The sequence below is a fragment of the Barbus barbus genome (assembly GCF_936440315.1).
Source record: "Barbus barbus genome assembly, chromosome: 21".
NCBI classification, from domain to species: domain Eukaryota; kingdom Metazoa; phylum Chordata; class Actinopteri; order Cypriniformes; family Cyprinidae; genus Barbus; species Barbus barbus.
This window is the reverse complement of record NC_136749.1, coordinates 20086828-20100429: the sequence shown is the minus strand read 5'-3', so window position 1 is coordinate 20100429 and position 13602 is coordinate 20086828. Positions and strand designations below refer to the sequence as shown.

Genomic DNA, 13602 nt, shown 5'->3' with positions numbered 1-13602 from the left:
AAGAAAACCTTTGAGTGGGTTTGAAATTATTTCATTTCGTTACATTTGGGGTCTCTGGGTGCCTTGTCTCCCTTTCTCTTTCTGGAGATGTTGTCGGCCATTAGTATCTCCTGTCGCCACAAATCCCAGGATGCCATTTTCACTCTGTCTTCAGCTGAGATTCGGCATGACGGGTGCAAAGGCGTGCTGTTTTAGACCATGTCGCTGACTGGTGAAGAGGAGGTGGGTGTGCAATCAGAAAAGGGCAACGTCCGAAACGATCGTGTCCTCCTGCCTTCCTCATCTCCTCATTCCGTGACATTCAAATCAAGACGGTTATCAGTTACAGAGTGAAAAAACACCAACAAGAATGTGCAATCTTTGCAAAGCATGTCTATTTTTAAAGCAGGGCTCTCTTTCAGGGACCTTGTGCGAGTGATTTAATGTGAGTTAATGATTGGATGTGTTTCCCTCGGTCTGAAGTGACAGAGAAACCTGATATGAGGGACGGGTGGAGCTGATTTTGCTTTCAGAAGAACCCGTTGAATGTGAAGGGAGACATTCAGACATATCCGGGTGGAAAAGGGTTTTTGCTTTTCTTCATACCTTCAGGGCAGACATAACAAGTGGTTAGAGATGATGCTTGTTATCTTTTTTGACCCCAGCTGTGTTTCTGGATTACTCCACAGCATGTAACCTCTTCTGTCACTCTTTCAAATGCAGTTCTGTCTGTTTGGGGTGGCAGCGCAGTTTTACACGTGTCTGAGGCTGGGCGAATTATATTCCCCATCACTGGACAGCACTAAAAGTGTATGAATCCGTAAGATGGATAGGCCATTTCATTTCTTGGGTTGGAAGAACCCTACTTTATGCATTTATCTGCTATTATGTGTTGAAAATGCCAGAGAATGTCTGGTGTATTCAACTCTTTTGTGCTTTTATAATTCTTGGTTTGTTGAAGGTTTGTCTTCATTCCACACAAGCTTCAGTCGCAGTCTGGTATTGAATTGCTTGCTGAAACATAAATACAATGTGGTGTGTCAGTAAATACCGCAGCACTCTTGTCTTTGAGACTAAATTCAGAATTCAAAAAAGCAAATGCAGAAACTAAAAGAAAAGTTTGTTACGTTACATTCTTATAACAATAAACACTTAAACGGTCCAGTGGTAAGACAATTCCATATATTTTCTAAATTAATACAAGGCTAAAACTGCTTGTGTAATAATTAAATCACCCCCCCCCCCCTCTTTATATATAAACCTATTTTATACTTATTAATACTTAGAATGACTTTTAAGCTAATAATCATTATGAGTTGTCTAAAAGAAAAAAAGACTCAGAACAGTGGTTGTCAGCCGGGGGCTGGGACCCAATGGAAAATATTTTCTTTTTTTAGAAACAAACAATAGAGTTGGGGAACAATGACGTCACTTTGTAGGCCGATCGGCTGTTAGCATCACTGGTTTCCTCAAAAAGCCAATAGGATTTTTTCATAGGTTTTTGGATTATTGCAAAAAATAAGCTGTTCAACCATAGTTCATGAAACTTACACGTTTTAAAGATGATTTCAATCAAGATGTAAGCTGATAAAGTATTTCTTATTTTAATGTTCAACCAACAACTGTCAAATTTAAATTTTTATTTTATAAATCTTAAAAAGTCACGGTAATTTTTATAATAGTTTTTTTTTCTAGTTATGTTAAGCTCTTAAGCATTTCATTGGGTGTAAACTGCTGAAAAAGTCATTTAAATTTATAAGTTCAGTAATTGAAACTTCTGGAGTTATAAAGTTTATATATATATATATATATATATATATATATATATATATATATATATTAGGCCTAATACATTGCCACTTTTAAATTCTGTAAATGCAAAAATAAAACAAACAGCTGTCATTACAGGAGTACCATGACCTTGCTGTCAAAAGGTTAAGCATTGAATTAGATTCATTGTATCATACACCTGATAATATGCAGATTTTGTATATGTAAAACAAACGTGCAATTTTACAATATTTTTTAAAAGGCTATATATTAGGATAATAATATTTCCTTGCTATGTTTAGCGAATTTTGGTTATTCTTTCAGATTTTTTAATTCCTAAAGTGAAATCTGATTTTGAGATTATTTTAGATGATTATATTTATTTAATAAATATAACAATAAACAAAAAGTGTGTATTATTATTGATGATATATCATCTTCACGTGCGTCGCAAGTCTCCACTAGAGGGCCTGAGTGGTGAGGTCACGGTTGCTGGCATTGTTTCCGGGTCATCATTTCATCGCCATTTTACTGGTGAGAATCAGAAGTGGAGAGGTAAGACATCGCAACGTGTTTGTAAATCTTCAGCCAGCTACTTCAGAGTTCTGCGCTTCTTATTTGCATCAGTAGCGGCGATCGCTGAACTCGTACGTTTTATGCGTTTAAATCGAGCGAACAAAGTTTTTAGTAAGTGTTGATATTGGAGACGCGCGGCCTAAGCTTGCATAGCTAGCTCTACGATGACGCTTGTGTCTATTTAGTTCATGTCATAATTATTTTCAGTGAAACACAGAGGTAAAAGCACTCATCTTAGACTGGTTTTGCAGTAGTCTGAGTGAGACCAGTTCTTCTGTTGTGTGTATCTCCGGAACTGCAGCTGCGCGGGTTACGTTACAGCTGTAATAGTTAACGTTAGTTGTCGACGATGAAAAAGCAGGGCTTGTTTTAATGTTCTTATAAGGGAACTGCTAACTTATTCAAAAGGCTTAACGTTAAATGTTATATTTGCTTTAACTGTTAATGCTGTGCAAGTAAAGTGTTTGTTTCATAAACATCTGCATGTGTATTTCACAATGTTTCTGGCACAGGAATCACACGGTGAGAGATGTGGGACCAGGGAGGACAGCCCTGGCCTCAGTGGCCCCTGGGCTCACAGCAGCAGTGGATGCAGTCATTTCAGCATCAGCAAGATCCAGGTTAGGCCGTTGTTCTTATCTAATTGAGCTTGCACATACTAATCATATAGTTGAGTTGTTTGAAGTGCTCGGTTTGGTGCAGTGTCTGAGTTTCATGTGTTTTTTGCAGGTCAAGTGGACTGGGCTGCTCTAGCACAAGCATGGATTGCACAGAAAGAATCCACCGGAGGCGTTGCCGCCCAGCCGGGGATTCAGCCCAACGGCCAGGAAATACAGAACATGGAACCTCCAGCCCATAATAACCATGGTGCCTTTCCCGGCGATCATAATTTTGGCAGAGGTTGGCAACCAGGTAAGGCCAGTTTTTCAGTTTTGACTGTGAACATTTTGAAGGTATATCATAATTAGATGTTCTGCTGGAATGGTAGACTTCTCTGTGGTGTCGTATTTCGGACTTCTCCAATCCAGTCAACAACTGTTCGGTACAACCAAGTCCCCTTTTTCCTCGATTATCCATTTAATTCTGACATGCTTCGTAATATGGAAGAAATTATCTGTTGCTACTCCTGTTAAGTTGTGACTTTTTAAATCTGAAATAATCAGCCGTTCGGTCAATAGAAAGCAGAAGTAGCCCATTTCAAATTAAGGAAATAGTTTACCCATAAATGAAAATTTGCTGAAAATGTACTCGCCCTATGTGCATCCAAGATGTAAATGAGTTTGTTTGTTAGATGTTTAATCATTGGAACAGATTTGGAGAAATTTAGCATTACATCGCTTGCTCAACTAAAGATCCTCTGCAGTGAATGGGTGCCGTCATTATAAGAGTCCAGCCAGCTAATATGGATTGATGGACTGGAGTCATGTGAATTTCTTGTGTATTATTACATTCTTATCAGCTGTTTGAACACTCATTCTAACGGCACCCATTCACTACAGAGGATCTGTCGGTGAGCAAGTGGTGTAATGCTTAATTTCTCTGTTCTCATGAAGAAACAAACATCTTTGATGCCCTGAAGAAATTTTCAGCAATTTATTTTTTTTGGCAGTAATATTGAGAGGCTGTTTGTTGCCAAAGAACTTTAATTTATCACCTGAGAACACATTTTCAGTTATTAAAAGGATTGATAATTTTACAATTCTTGTCATGTAGTAAGTTCAAAGACTATATAATTGCCACTGCTATTGTTTTTGTTATTGTTTTAGTTTTTTAATTTTGTCTATGCTGACTTTGACAAAATGTAAATTATTGTAAACATTATTTTGCAAGGGTATTGATTGCAGTTGTTTTCGTCATGAATATAGCCAGTGACATTGTATTAAATCAAATAAATAAATCACCTGAGAACAAAACATCCAGAACAGTTGTTCAGTTACCCAAATTTAACACTTTTTTTTTTTTTTGCTTTCAGCCAAATGAAAACTTTAATTTTGTCTTTTAATTATAATTTTGACGCATCACTAATCAACAGGCTTTTGAATGCAATGCTTTGCTTTTTTTTTTTTTTTTTTTGCTTATACATGACATCTTTAACTTTTGATGCATGCCAAAGTAGGTAGTGCTGATGCATTTTTCAATTTGCTTTTGGTATTGAACTTATTGTTTACTTGCAGAGTTTTGCAAGGTTTGTAAATTAGGACCGTATTTGCTGATTGTTTATAGAGTGGGGCATGCATGGCCAGCCTCCTCCTCCCCCTCCGGAACAAGCATGGATTCCTCCTGGACAAGGTCCGATGGATGTCGTCAACCCGTCAGAAGATAGTAACAGTCAAGATAGTTTGGAGTTTCCTGGAGACCCACACCGTGGAGGCTTTCCTCAAAACAGTCATGGGTTTGGGGGTCAGCCTGAGCCTTACCCTATGGGCCCAGTTGGCGTCAATCAGTTTGATTATCAGGTACGATTACTTGAGTCTGAGTTATCAAAAGTTATTCCCAGTCTCCTAACTTCCCAGTTTTAGTCACATTTATTCCCGTTTCCTTTTAGCATGGAGCAGCGCCAACGGGTGCAGCATATGGACCACCCTCCACCGGCTTTCATGCACCTTATTGGCCCGAAGGATCACAGAACAGAAGAGACCGGCTCCCTGGCTTCAGACCAGAACGGCCCAGATCCCCCAATCAGATAGGAATTAAACCAGAGACGCCTACTCTTGGTGAATATAAATATTGATTAATATAGGTGCACAGGAAGAATTGCTGTTATGCAAGGATCACATTGTGATGTTGTCTTGGTTCCTTGTCTAGATGCTGTTAAACGGAGGACTTTGCCTGCGTGGATTCGAGAAGGCCTTGAAAAGATGGACCGTGAGAAGCAGAAAAAGTTGGAGAAGGAGAGGATGGAGAAAGAGCGTGCTGAAATGGCAAATAATGAAAGAGATAGCGATATGGTAGAGGAGGAAGGTGATGGGCCTCGGTTGCCACGCAAGAGCAAATTTGTAAGCATCTTTTTCAGAATCAGTTTACACAGCGAAGGAATCTGCTGAGGTTACTTTGGCAACTGTTGTCCCAGGGTTCCCTGACATGCACAAATTATCTTAATTCAAAGACCCCATGAAATGTCTCTCGTGTTGATGTATTTTAAAATGTATACACTACTGTTCAAAAGTTTGAGGTTAGTATGTTTTTTTTTTTTTTAAAGAAGTACTTTTTCTCCGCAAGGGCTGCATTGAATTGGTCAAAAGTGACAGTAAAGACTTTTACATTGATACAAAAAAAAATTAAAATAAATGCTGTTCCGTTGAACTTCCTATTGATAAAGAAATCCTGATAGAAAAAAAAGTATCAGTTTGTACAACATTGATAAAACGATATGTTTGAGCACCAAATCAGTATATTAGTAACTTTTAAACGGTAGTGTATATCTGCTAAAAGATATTGTTTTGACAACTTATAGGCGTAATTTAGCACATGGGTGACTAACTGAAATTGACTGAGCCACAAAACTCCCAACTGATTTCTTGGACCCTTTTCATTTTTTAAATTACATTGCTTGTTAGCTGTTGCACACTAACGCTAATAATTCCTCTCGGCGCTTATGTCATCCACAAGCGTATGGTCTCTGGTCCAATCACCTATTCCTCTTTAATTTAGGACAGTGATGATGAGGATGGCGAAGAAGATGGTGCTGGGGAGGATGACGTATCAGGGAGAAGGTTGGAGTTTGGTGGTAGAAGTTCTCCTCCAGTTCAAGAAGACCAAAGTGAACCAGAAATGACAGAAGAGGAGAAAGAGTTTCAGTTGGTGTGTTCACACACACTTTTGTTTCAGCATATATCTTCCATACTTGTGACACACTTGTGTTTTTCAACCGGTCGTATTTGCTCCCTACAGATGCTGATGACTAAAACTCTTCTTACCGAAGTCCTCCTTGAAGTCACAAATGAGGAAATCTTCCTAGTGGCTAAAGAGACTCATCGCAAAGCCACTAAAGGTCTGCTCCTGTTCCCTTCTGTCCGTGCAACTGTGCCTTCAAGTTTAATTCTAAGGAAGAGCCACATTTCCACAGAAATTAGACTTGGTTATGTTTTGACTGATAAATATGAAGCCTTTTTGTCTGACTGATGTATAGTGGTAATACATTAATGATAAGCAAATGTGCAATTCTTCATCGGCCATTCTCTGCTAATGCAACCGAAGACGAAAACCGCAGAGGGAGGGTGAAAATGGTCACGTAGATGCAGTTAAATACAATCTTACAAATGGTCCCCAGTCAAATCTGTTCCTAGATTTACTTTCTGTAAAACAAAAGTACTTCCTCACATCTATGTTTGCCAGACAGCTTCTCATTACGAAAGTGACACTGCATTAGTACAGACTGGTTCTTTCCTCCTCCACTGTTTGCCTGTGTGTTGACGGACTTTGTGTGATAACCTTTTTCTTCTCTCCATGTCTTTTTTTATTTTTATTTTATTTTGCCAAAGGCAGCTCTTGTGAATAGTGCATATGTGTACCCTCATCTCTAGAGACTCTTGCCAATGCGAAAGTGGTGGCTGTATGTGTTTTAACATGTTGTTCCTGTTGTTGATGTGAATCAAAGCTCCTGCAAAACAGCTGGCACAGTCAAATGCACTGGCTTCTCTGACTGGTCTCGGTAAGTGTCTTTTACATTTTGGTCCGACGGGGGGGTTTGGGGGATTCTAATGAACTTTATTACAAGCTCAAGAGCTCAAGCACCAGATCTTCTCAATGGTTAGCTTCCAGCAACACAGATTATAAAAAGCATGCTTCGTTTATTGAGGTGGGCTTTAGTGAAGTGTTATGTAGTCGAATGGGTGAGAACGAGGGACTGTTAGCGTGCGACTATGATTGCCATGCTCCTGCTGTCCGTTATAAGAGAGGGGCTTTGTTGCCGCAGGAGGACTGGGTGAGTACGGCTCGGACGAGAGTGAGGATGAGGAGCGAAGCGCAAAGGGGTCAGACTCATCGGACACAGATGATGAGGAGCTGCTGCACCGCATTCGCCAGAAACAGGACGCCTTCCGTCGCAAAGAGAGGGAGCAGCAGCAACTGCAGGAGAGGCTGGCACTGGAGGTACAGACTGTAAAAGGTGGGTGCATCTAGAGAATTGTGAACATTTTAATGGCATATTTCTTTTTTTTATAGTCCGTTTATCAGCAGAAATTGTTCTTATCAGAAAATGTGTATATACATGCATGCATTCATACATACACGCGCACATATATATATTTTTTTTTTTTTTTTTTTAAGGGATGGGAAAATTCCCCGATTCGCTCGGTGCATCGGCAAAAAAAGTTTGCGATGCATCATTTTCAAAAGTGTGCATGAGATACAAGTTGGCTTTTGGATCGCGATGCATCGTTTCTAACATATTTGCATCGGTTAAAAACTTTATTTATATATAATTACTAGTGGATGTGCTACACTTTTATTGTTTAGAAAGTGACCAATATTTTATATGTAGATTGATTTCTCCTCTCGAAACTGTTTCTCAAGTGCATTCTCCGTCACTGCTGCGCGTGAATATGAGAATCACAACACTGCAGAAACCTGAGGAAAAGCGGGGATTAAAGTCCAAAACCTGGCTCGAAATAACCTAACAAATTAACAAACAAACAGGGCAGTCGTGGCCTAATGGATAGAGAGTTGGACTTGTAACCCGAAGGTCGTGGGTTTGAGTCTCGGGTCCGGCAGGGATTGTATGTGGGGGAGATGAATAACCCACACTCTCTCCACTCTCAATACCACGACTGAGGTGAGACCCTTGAGCAAGGCACCGAACTCCTCCCCGGGCGCCGCAGCATTGGCTGACCACTGCTCCGGGTGTATGTTCACTACTGTGTGTACACTTGGATGGCTTAAATGCAGAGCACAAATTCCTAGTATGGGTCACCATATTTGTCCACGCACCATTTCCCTTTCCCAAATCAATCGGGGTTAAAGCGGTTATAAACGACAATGTAAGTTCACACAATCTAACTAATTTGTGCACGCTTTTTCTTAAGCAGACCTTAATGTCAGTCATAATGCATTTGAGACATTTTGTTTTCAGTGCATAACTGACATGTCACGAGTATATTTTTTCATCTGTAAATGTTAGAAAGTCATGCAGATATATCCATTTTGCTGTCAGGAGTGGACGAGTGCTGCTGCGCACATGCGCGCTAAACACACGGAGTGCAATAATTCTGAGTCAAATATGCATTTTCGGATAGCAGTAACTGTAAAGGGACTATTGTAATGGGTAAATAAAATGTTAGCTAATACGGTCCTAAGCTCAAATGAGTTAATGTTTCTCTTATAGCAGTTAAATTTTAGTTTTAGTTTAGTGATTAATGCTTTAAAGAGCAATGTTAGATTTTAACGTTCTAATGCTGTCTGTTCTAACTATAAAAGGTACAGCTGTTATAAAACCAGAGAGAAAGGCTGCGTGGCTATGATGGCATGTTAGAGAGTCAGTGGTAATATCATTGTTCCTATTCGTCATTGAGCTCAGCTTAGCCTGACAGTTTGCCTGACCTGAACCAGGTTATCTTTCCAGCATAAGTAGCCACTGTGACTGAGGTTGATCTTTGTTAAATTTGCTTTATGGAACCAAATCATTTGACAGTGAGTCAGAATAACTGAAATAAGCCTGGCCTATTTGGTAAACTTGTTTTATGAAATGGGCTTCGAGGCGTTAGAAGTCAGAAGACACAAGTTAATTTATGATTTGCTGTCTGTCTGAACCAAAGAAATATAAGCAACCATATTTTTTCCATTGCATTGTCGAATCGAAATCGAATCGCACTGCATCATAATAGGGGTGTATCGCATCGGCCTCAGTAATGGAGATGCACATCCCATATATATATATAAGCAAAAAAAATTTTTATTTATTTTTACTGTATACTGATATTTTATATATAAACACACATACATATGTGTGTGTATATTAGGGCTGTCAACGTTAACACATGCAATTAATCTAAAAATTAACTTAATTTTTTTTTTTAAGTTTTAAAGGTTTGACCCCAACTTCTTGGAGTCAGCGCGGAAGGTAATCTGTCATTGCCTGTGTCCCAATGTGCACACTATCCATCCTAAATTCTATGTGATATTAGTAATTTTCAATACTATTTAGGGCAGATAGGGTGGATAGTATGCACATGGGACGCAGGGATTGTGTGATTGAGGCTCTGGGCTCGACAAAAGTGAAGCGAATGCGGAGCGAGAGAGCGTGACAGATTGCGAGAGATATGTATACTCATATGTGATAAGGGTACCGCAAACCAGTGCTGCCAGGGTCACGGTTTTCCCGCACAATTGGGCTAATTTGAAAATACAGTTTCGGGAAAAATTACTGAGCCGTTGGGTTTCATTGTTTTTGGGCTACTTTTATAATGTACCGCGGCCGCCATAAGTGTATATATAAACGTGATCACAAACATGTTATTACAAACTCGATGGTGGTTTAAAGTGAGTTCTGACTAAAAGTGTACTATTAATCTCATAAATTGTCTTATATAGCATGACGCTAATGTTAGCTCTAATGCACCTGCAGAACAGGTCCAATTCTTCATTATGCATTTTATCATAATACTTCATGTAAGGTCGCAAGAAAAGGTTTTGTATTTATTTAGAAATACTTTTGATAATAGTTGGGTAAATGTGTACTGGGATTGAAGCGAAGTTGTTTGGTAAACATTTTATTGCTAGTATAAAGGCTGATAATGGCTGAGGAAAAAAAATAAGGACCTTTCACATTTACGGAGATGTGAAGGGTTCTGTTTCCTTAAACGAGTTTGTCATGCATTTCTTTTTCAACACATTTTCATGATTAATCATGGTCCATGACTGTGATTAACACGATAAAAAAAGTTTAATCGATTGACAGCACTAACATATATATGCATGCATACGCACATACATGCACACGCATGTATACACACAATTAGGACAAAAGTATTGGGACAGTTGAACACCTCTGGTGTGACCTTTAAATGCAGACCTTGAGCCAAAAACTCATCACCAAACACCAGTGACTTGTACATACACGATATGGACAAAAATATTGGGACACCCCCTTCTTTAGAACAGAAAAAGGCACTTCCAAAACTGTTGTGCCAAAGATGGAAACCTAATTCTTGTATTTAAAAATTGTATTTCCATCTCTGTTGCAACAGTTTGGAAGTATCTAATATGACTGTACCCATATGTACGAGTCATTGGTGTTTTTAGTGATGAGATTTTGGCTCAAGATCTGCATTTAAAGTCACACCAGAGGTGTTCAGCTGGGATTAGGACTTTCTGCAGATCGGTCAAATTCTTCCACACTGACTGAATCAATCATATCTTTTTGAACCTTGCCTTATACGCAGGCACTGTCATGTTAAAATGGAAAAGGGTCCTGTCCAAAGTGTTGCTATAAAATTAGAAGCACACAATTCCCTAGAGTATCATTATATGCTTACTGCTTAAACATTAAGATTTGTAAAGATTAGTTACAGCTGTTCATTAGAAGGGGGTGTCCCAATACTTTTGCCCATATAGTGTGTGTATACACACACTTTTTTTTACTTTAATTACATAATGATTAATCATATTTAAAATTTGGCTGAGAAATTACCATCAAAAGATCATTTAAAATTTAAAAATTAAATGTCATTGTGTTAAATGAGAAAAGCATCATAGACATTACAAAATACCTTTGGAAGGAATATTTTGTGATTTAACCATTTTTACACAAATGTTTAAGCCCTGTTCACACCAAGAACGAAAGCTATACAGACAACGATATTAGTGTCCACACCACCAAATGATATCGTCTGTTTATTCTAAGCGTACGCTCATTTGCTGCTCGATAATATCGTAATTGTTGTTTGTAATGATGTGCAATTTGACATTATCGAGTACTTTGCAAAAAAAACAAACAAAACACATGTGGAGTGCATGCATACAATACATGAAGTCTAGTGGATTAAACAGTGCAGGTGCGCATTTACAGGGTGTTCTTTCAATGCCTCTTAAAGTTTTTTTTTTTTTATTTTTTATAAATGCATTAAGATCGATCACAAAATACAGTCTAATTATAGTTATTGAAAAAATCCCCCAAAATGTCTTTATTATTATTTTATTTTTTCAATATCGCACAACCCTACTGTCAATACTTTAATAGTTCATCAGCTGGAAAAAATCGTTCTGAAAGTGATTCCAACAATATTGTTCCTCTGTGCCTTTGTTATTGTTGTGGTGTGGACTCTGCTATTCTTTAATTTTGAGAACTTTATCGTTATCTTCATAGCTATCGTACTTGGTGTAAATGGGGCTTTAGGCTACAATGGCTATGGTATTTTTTTAATTTTGAAAATATTTATACTATAAGAGCTATAATGTGTTTTTTGTTATTGGTTTCAAAAGAATTATATATTCAAACATTAATTCAACCTTATTGTGAAATGTTTGTACAGTGATTTTGTTTTCTTTGTGTGTTTTCAGAAGATTTGGCATCGGACAGAGTAAGCAGAGAGAGGGCAGGTTATGAGGAGGAGCAGACAGAGTCTAAGCACAAACAGGAAGTTAGGGAAAGGGAGGCGGAGCCCACATTAGAGCGACGCAGGTCACGTAGTGAGCCTGAGGTCAGTGAGGTCAGGCGGGCGAGCAAAGAGCAAACAGGGCGTAATGGAGGAAGTGCCAGCCCCTCGCCAACTGAGCGACGTAGCCACACCTCCACCTCCAGCTCTTCCAGCAGCTGGTCCTCTTCATCCTCCTCATCCTCAGCCACTTCTCGCAGTTCTTCACGCTCCTCATCTCCCAGAAGGAAAAGGCGACGCAGCCGCTCCGCCTCTCGTGGGACTCGCAGGCGCAGCCGAAGTCGTAGCTCTCGCAGACGTCAGTCGGAGCGTGACAAGGCCAGAGACAGAAGGCATAGCAGCCGTGCACGCAGCACCGAACGTTCCTCTCGTCACAGCCATTCACGGCAGCGCAGGTCCAGCAGGGGTCGCAGGAGCAGGTCTAAGGCCAGTCGCAGCCGCAGCAGAGAGAGGCGGCGCAGCAGGGACCACAGGCGCAGCCGAAGTCGCAGTACGAGCCGGATCAGGAGGAAACAGAAGGCCTCTAGCAAGGACAGGGAGAGAGACAGGAGGAAAGAGAGGAGCCGGAGCCATGAAAAGGATAAGAAGAAAGATTTAGATAAAAAGAGAGACAAACAGAAGGGCAAAGAGAAAGAGGGCAGTTCAATAAGGGACGAAGAAGACTATGCCAAATCAAGGCGAAAAAAGGAGAGTGACTCTCACAGTGAGAGGTTTTCCCGGCAAGACAGTAAATCTAGCAAAAAAGGCTCCACCAAAGCTAGCAAGAAGTACTCTGATTCAGAGTCCAGCAGGAGCAGGTCCCCTTCCGCTGAGGTTAGCAAAGAGAAAAAGTCTAAGAAATCAAAACGTAGTCGATCAAGGTCAACGGAAAGGTCTCACAAGTCTGGTAAGAAGGCAAGCCGCAAACAAAAGTCTAAGTCACGATCAAGGTAGTATTCATTTTCTTTCTACTTTTTTTATTGTTAAACTGTTTTAATTGTGTGTGAATGGTCTATAGTTTTTAGAATATCACAGCTGTTGCAATCCAAATTATCCTGAAGTTGATTTTAAAAGAACATGTTAAGTTTAAATTTGCAGTCACATAATGTTGAGTATGTAATAGCTGAGTTGTGCACAAATGGTTGGACTGTGCTTCCTAAGTGCTACTGAGATTGATGTCATTTCCCCCTTTTCTCATTCAGTGTTGATCCAACAGCTGTTTAAGGTGTGTGTATGAAGTTCTGGATGTGATCTGTACTTGTGATTGCACTAATAGTCTGTCCAACGTTTCTCTTCCAGGTCAACGTCTCCCAGCCGCCGCAAGCGTTGAGGGGCATTCTGCCTCTGATCTGTGCACTTCTTTTAAAATTCCACGAGTTAACAGGCTTGTCTCATTATCGAGGCAACGTTGTAGGTGAACTCTCCACTCCAAACCCCCTCACTCCCCTCATTTTGTAAATATATGGTATTTTTAAGTGTTGTCTTCAAAACAGGAGATTTTGAATGATGATTTCTTTTTTTGCCATGTATTATGCAAGACTAAGCGTTCAAGTAGTCAATATAACCTTGAAACTGTAACATTTTAAAATCTAACACCAGAGGAAATAAATTCTCGTTTCATGTAAATTGTTCAATAAAACAAAAATGATTCTTTCTGTCTGACATGGTCTGCCTCTTATTTTGTTTTTAAAGCTTGCTGCTTGAAATG

The 13602-nt window shown here is 39.5% G+C and overlaps 1 protein-coding gene across 3 annotated transcripts; it reads left to right on the top strand.

Annotated features, from left to right (window-relative positions):
• The first annotated feature begins 2228 nt into the window (after window positions 1-2228).
• On the top strand, window positions 2229-13553 carry LOC306887742 (arginine/serine-rich protein PNISR-like). 3 transcript variants are annotated; one of them, XM_079445740.1, is made up of 12 exons: window positions 2229-2304; window positions 2838-2945; window positions 3055-3237; window positions 4549-4781; window positions 4871-5039; window positions 5131-5321; window positions 5977-6126; window positions 6217-6316; window positions 6923-6976; window positions 7241-7432; window positions 11824-12844; window positions 13194-13553. In XM_079445740.1, the coding sequence occupies exons 2-12, from the start codon at window positions 2855-2857 to the stop codon at window positions 13222-13224; spliced, it is 2415 nt and encodes an 804-aa protein (XP_079301866.1). In that variant the 5' UTR covers window positions 2229-2304; window positions 2838-2854; the 3' UTR covers window positions 13225-13553. The 3 variants fall into 3 exon arrangements, with proteins under 3 accessions (XP_079301866.1, XP_079301864.1, XP_079301865.1); XM_079445738.1 differs by having other exon boundaries at window positions 11821-12844; XM_079445739.1 differs by having other exon boundaries at window positions 2296-2396; window positions 11821-12844.
• The last annotated feature ends 49 nt before the right edge of the window (window positions 13554-13602 follow it).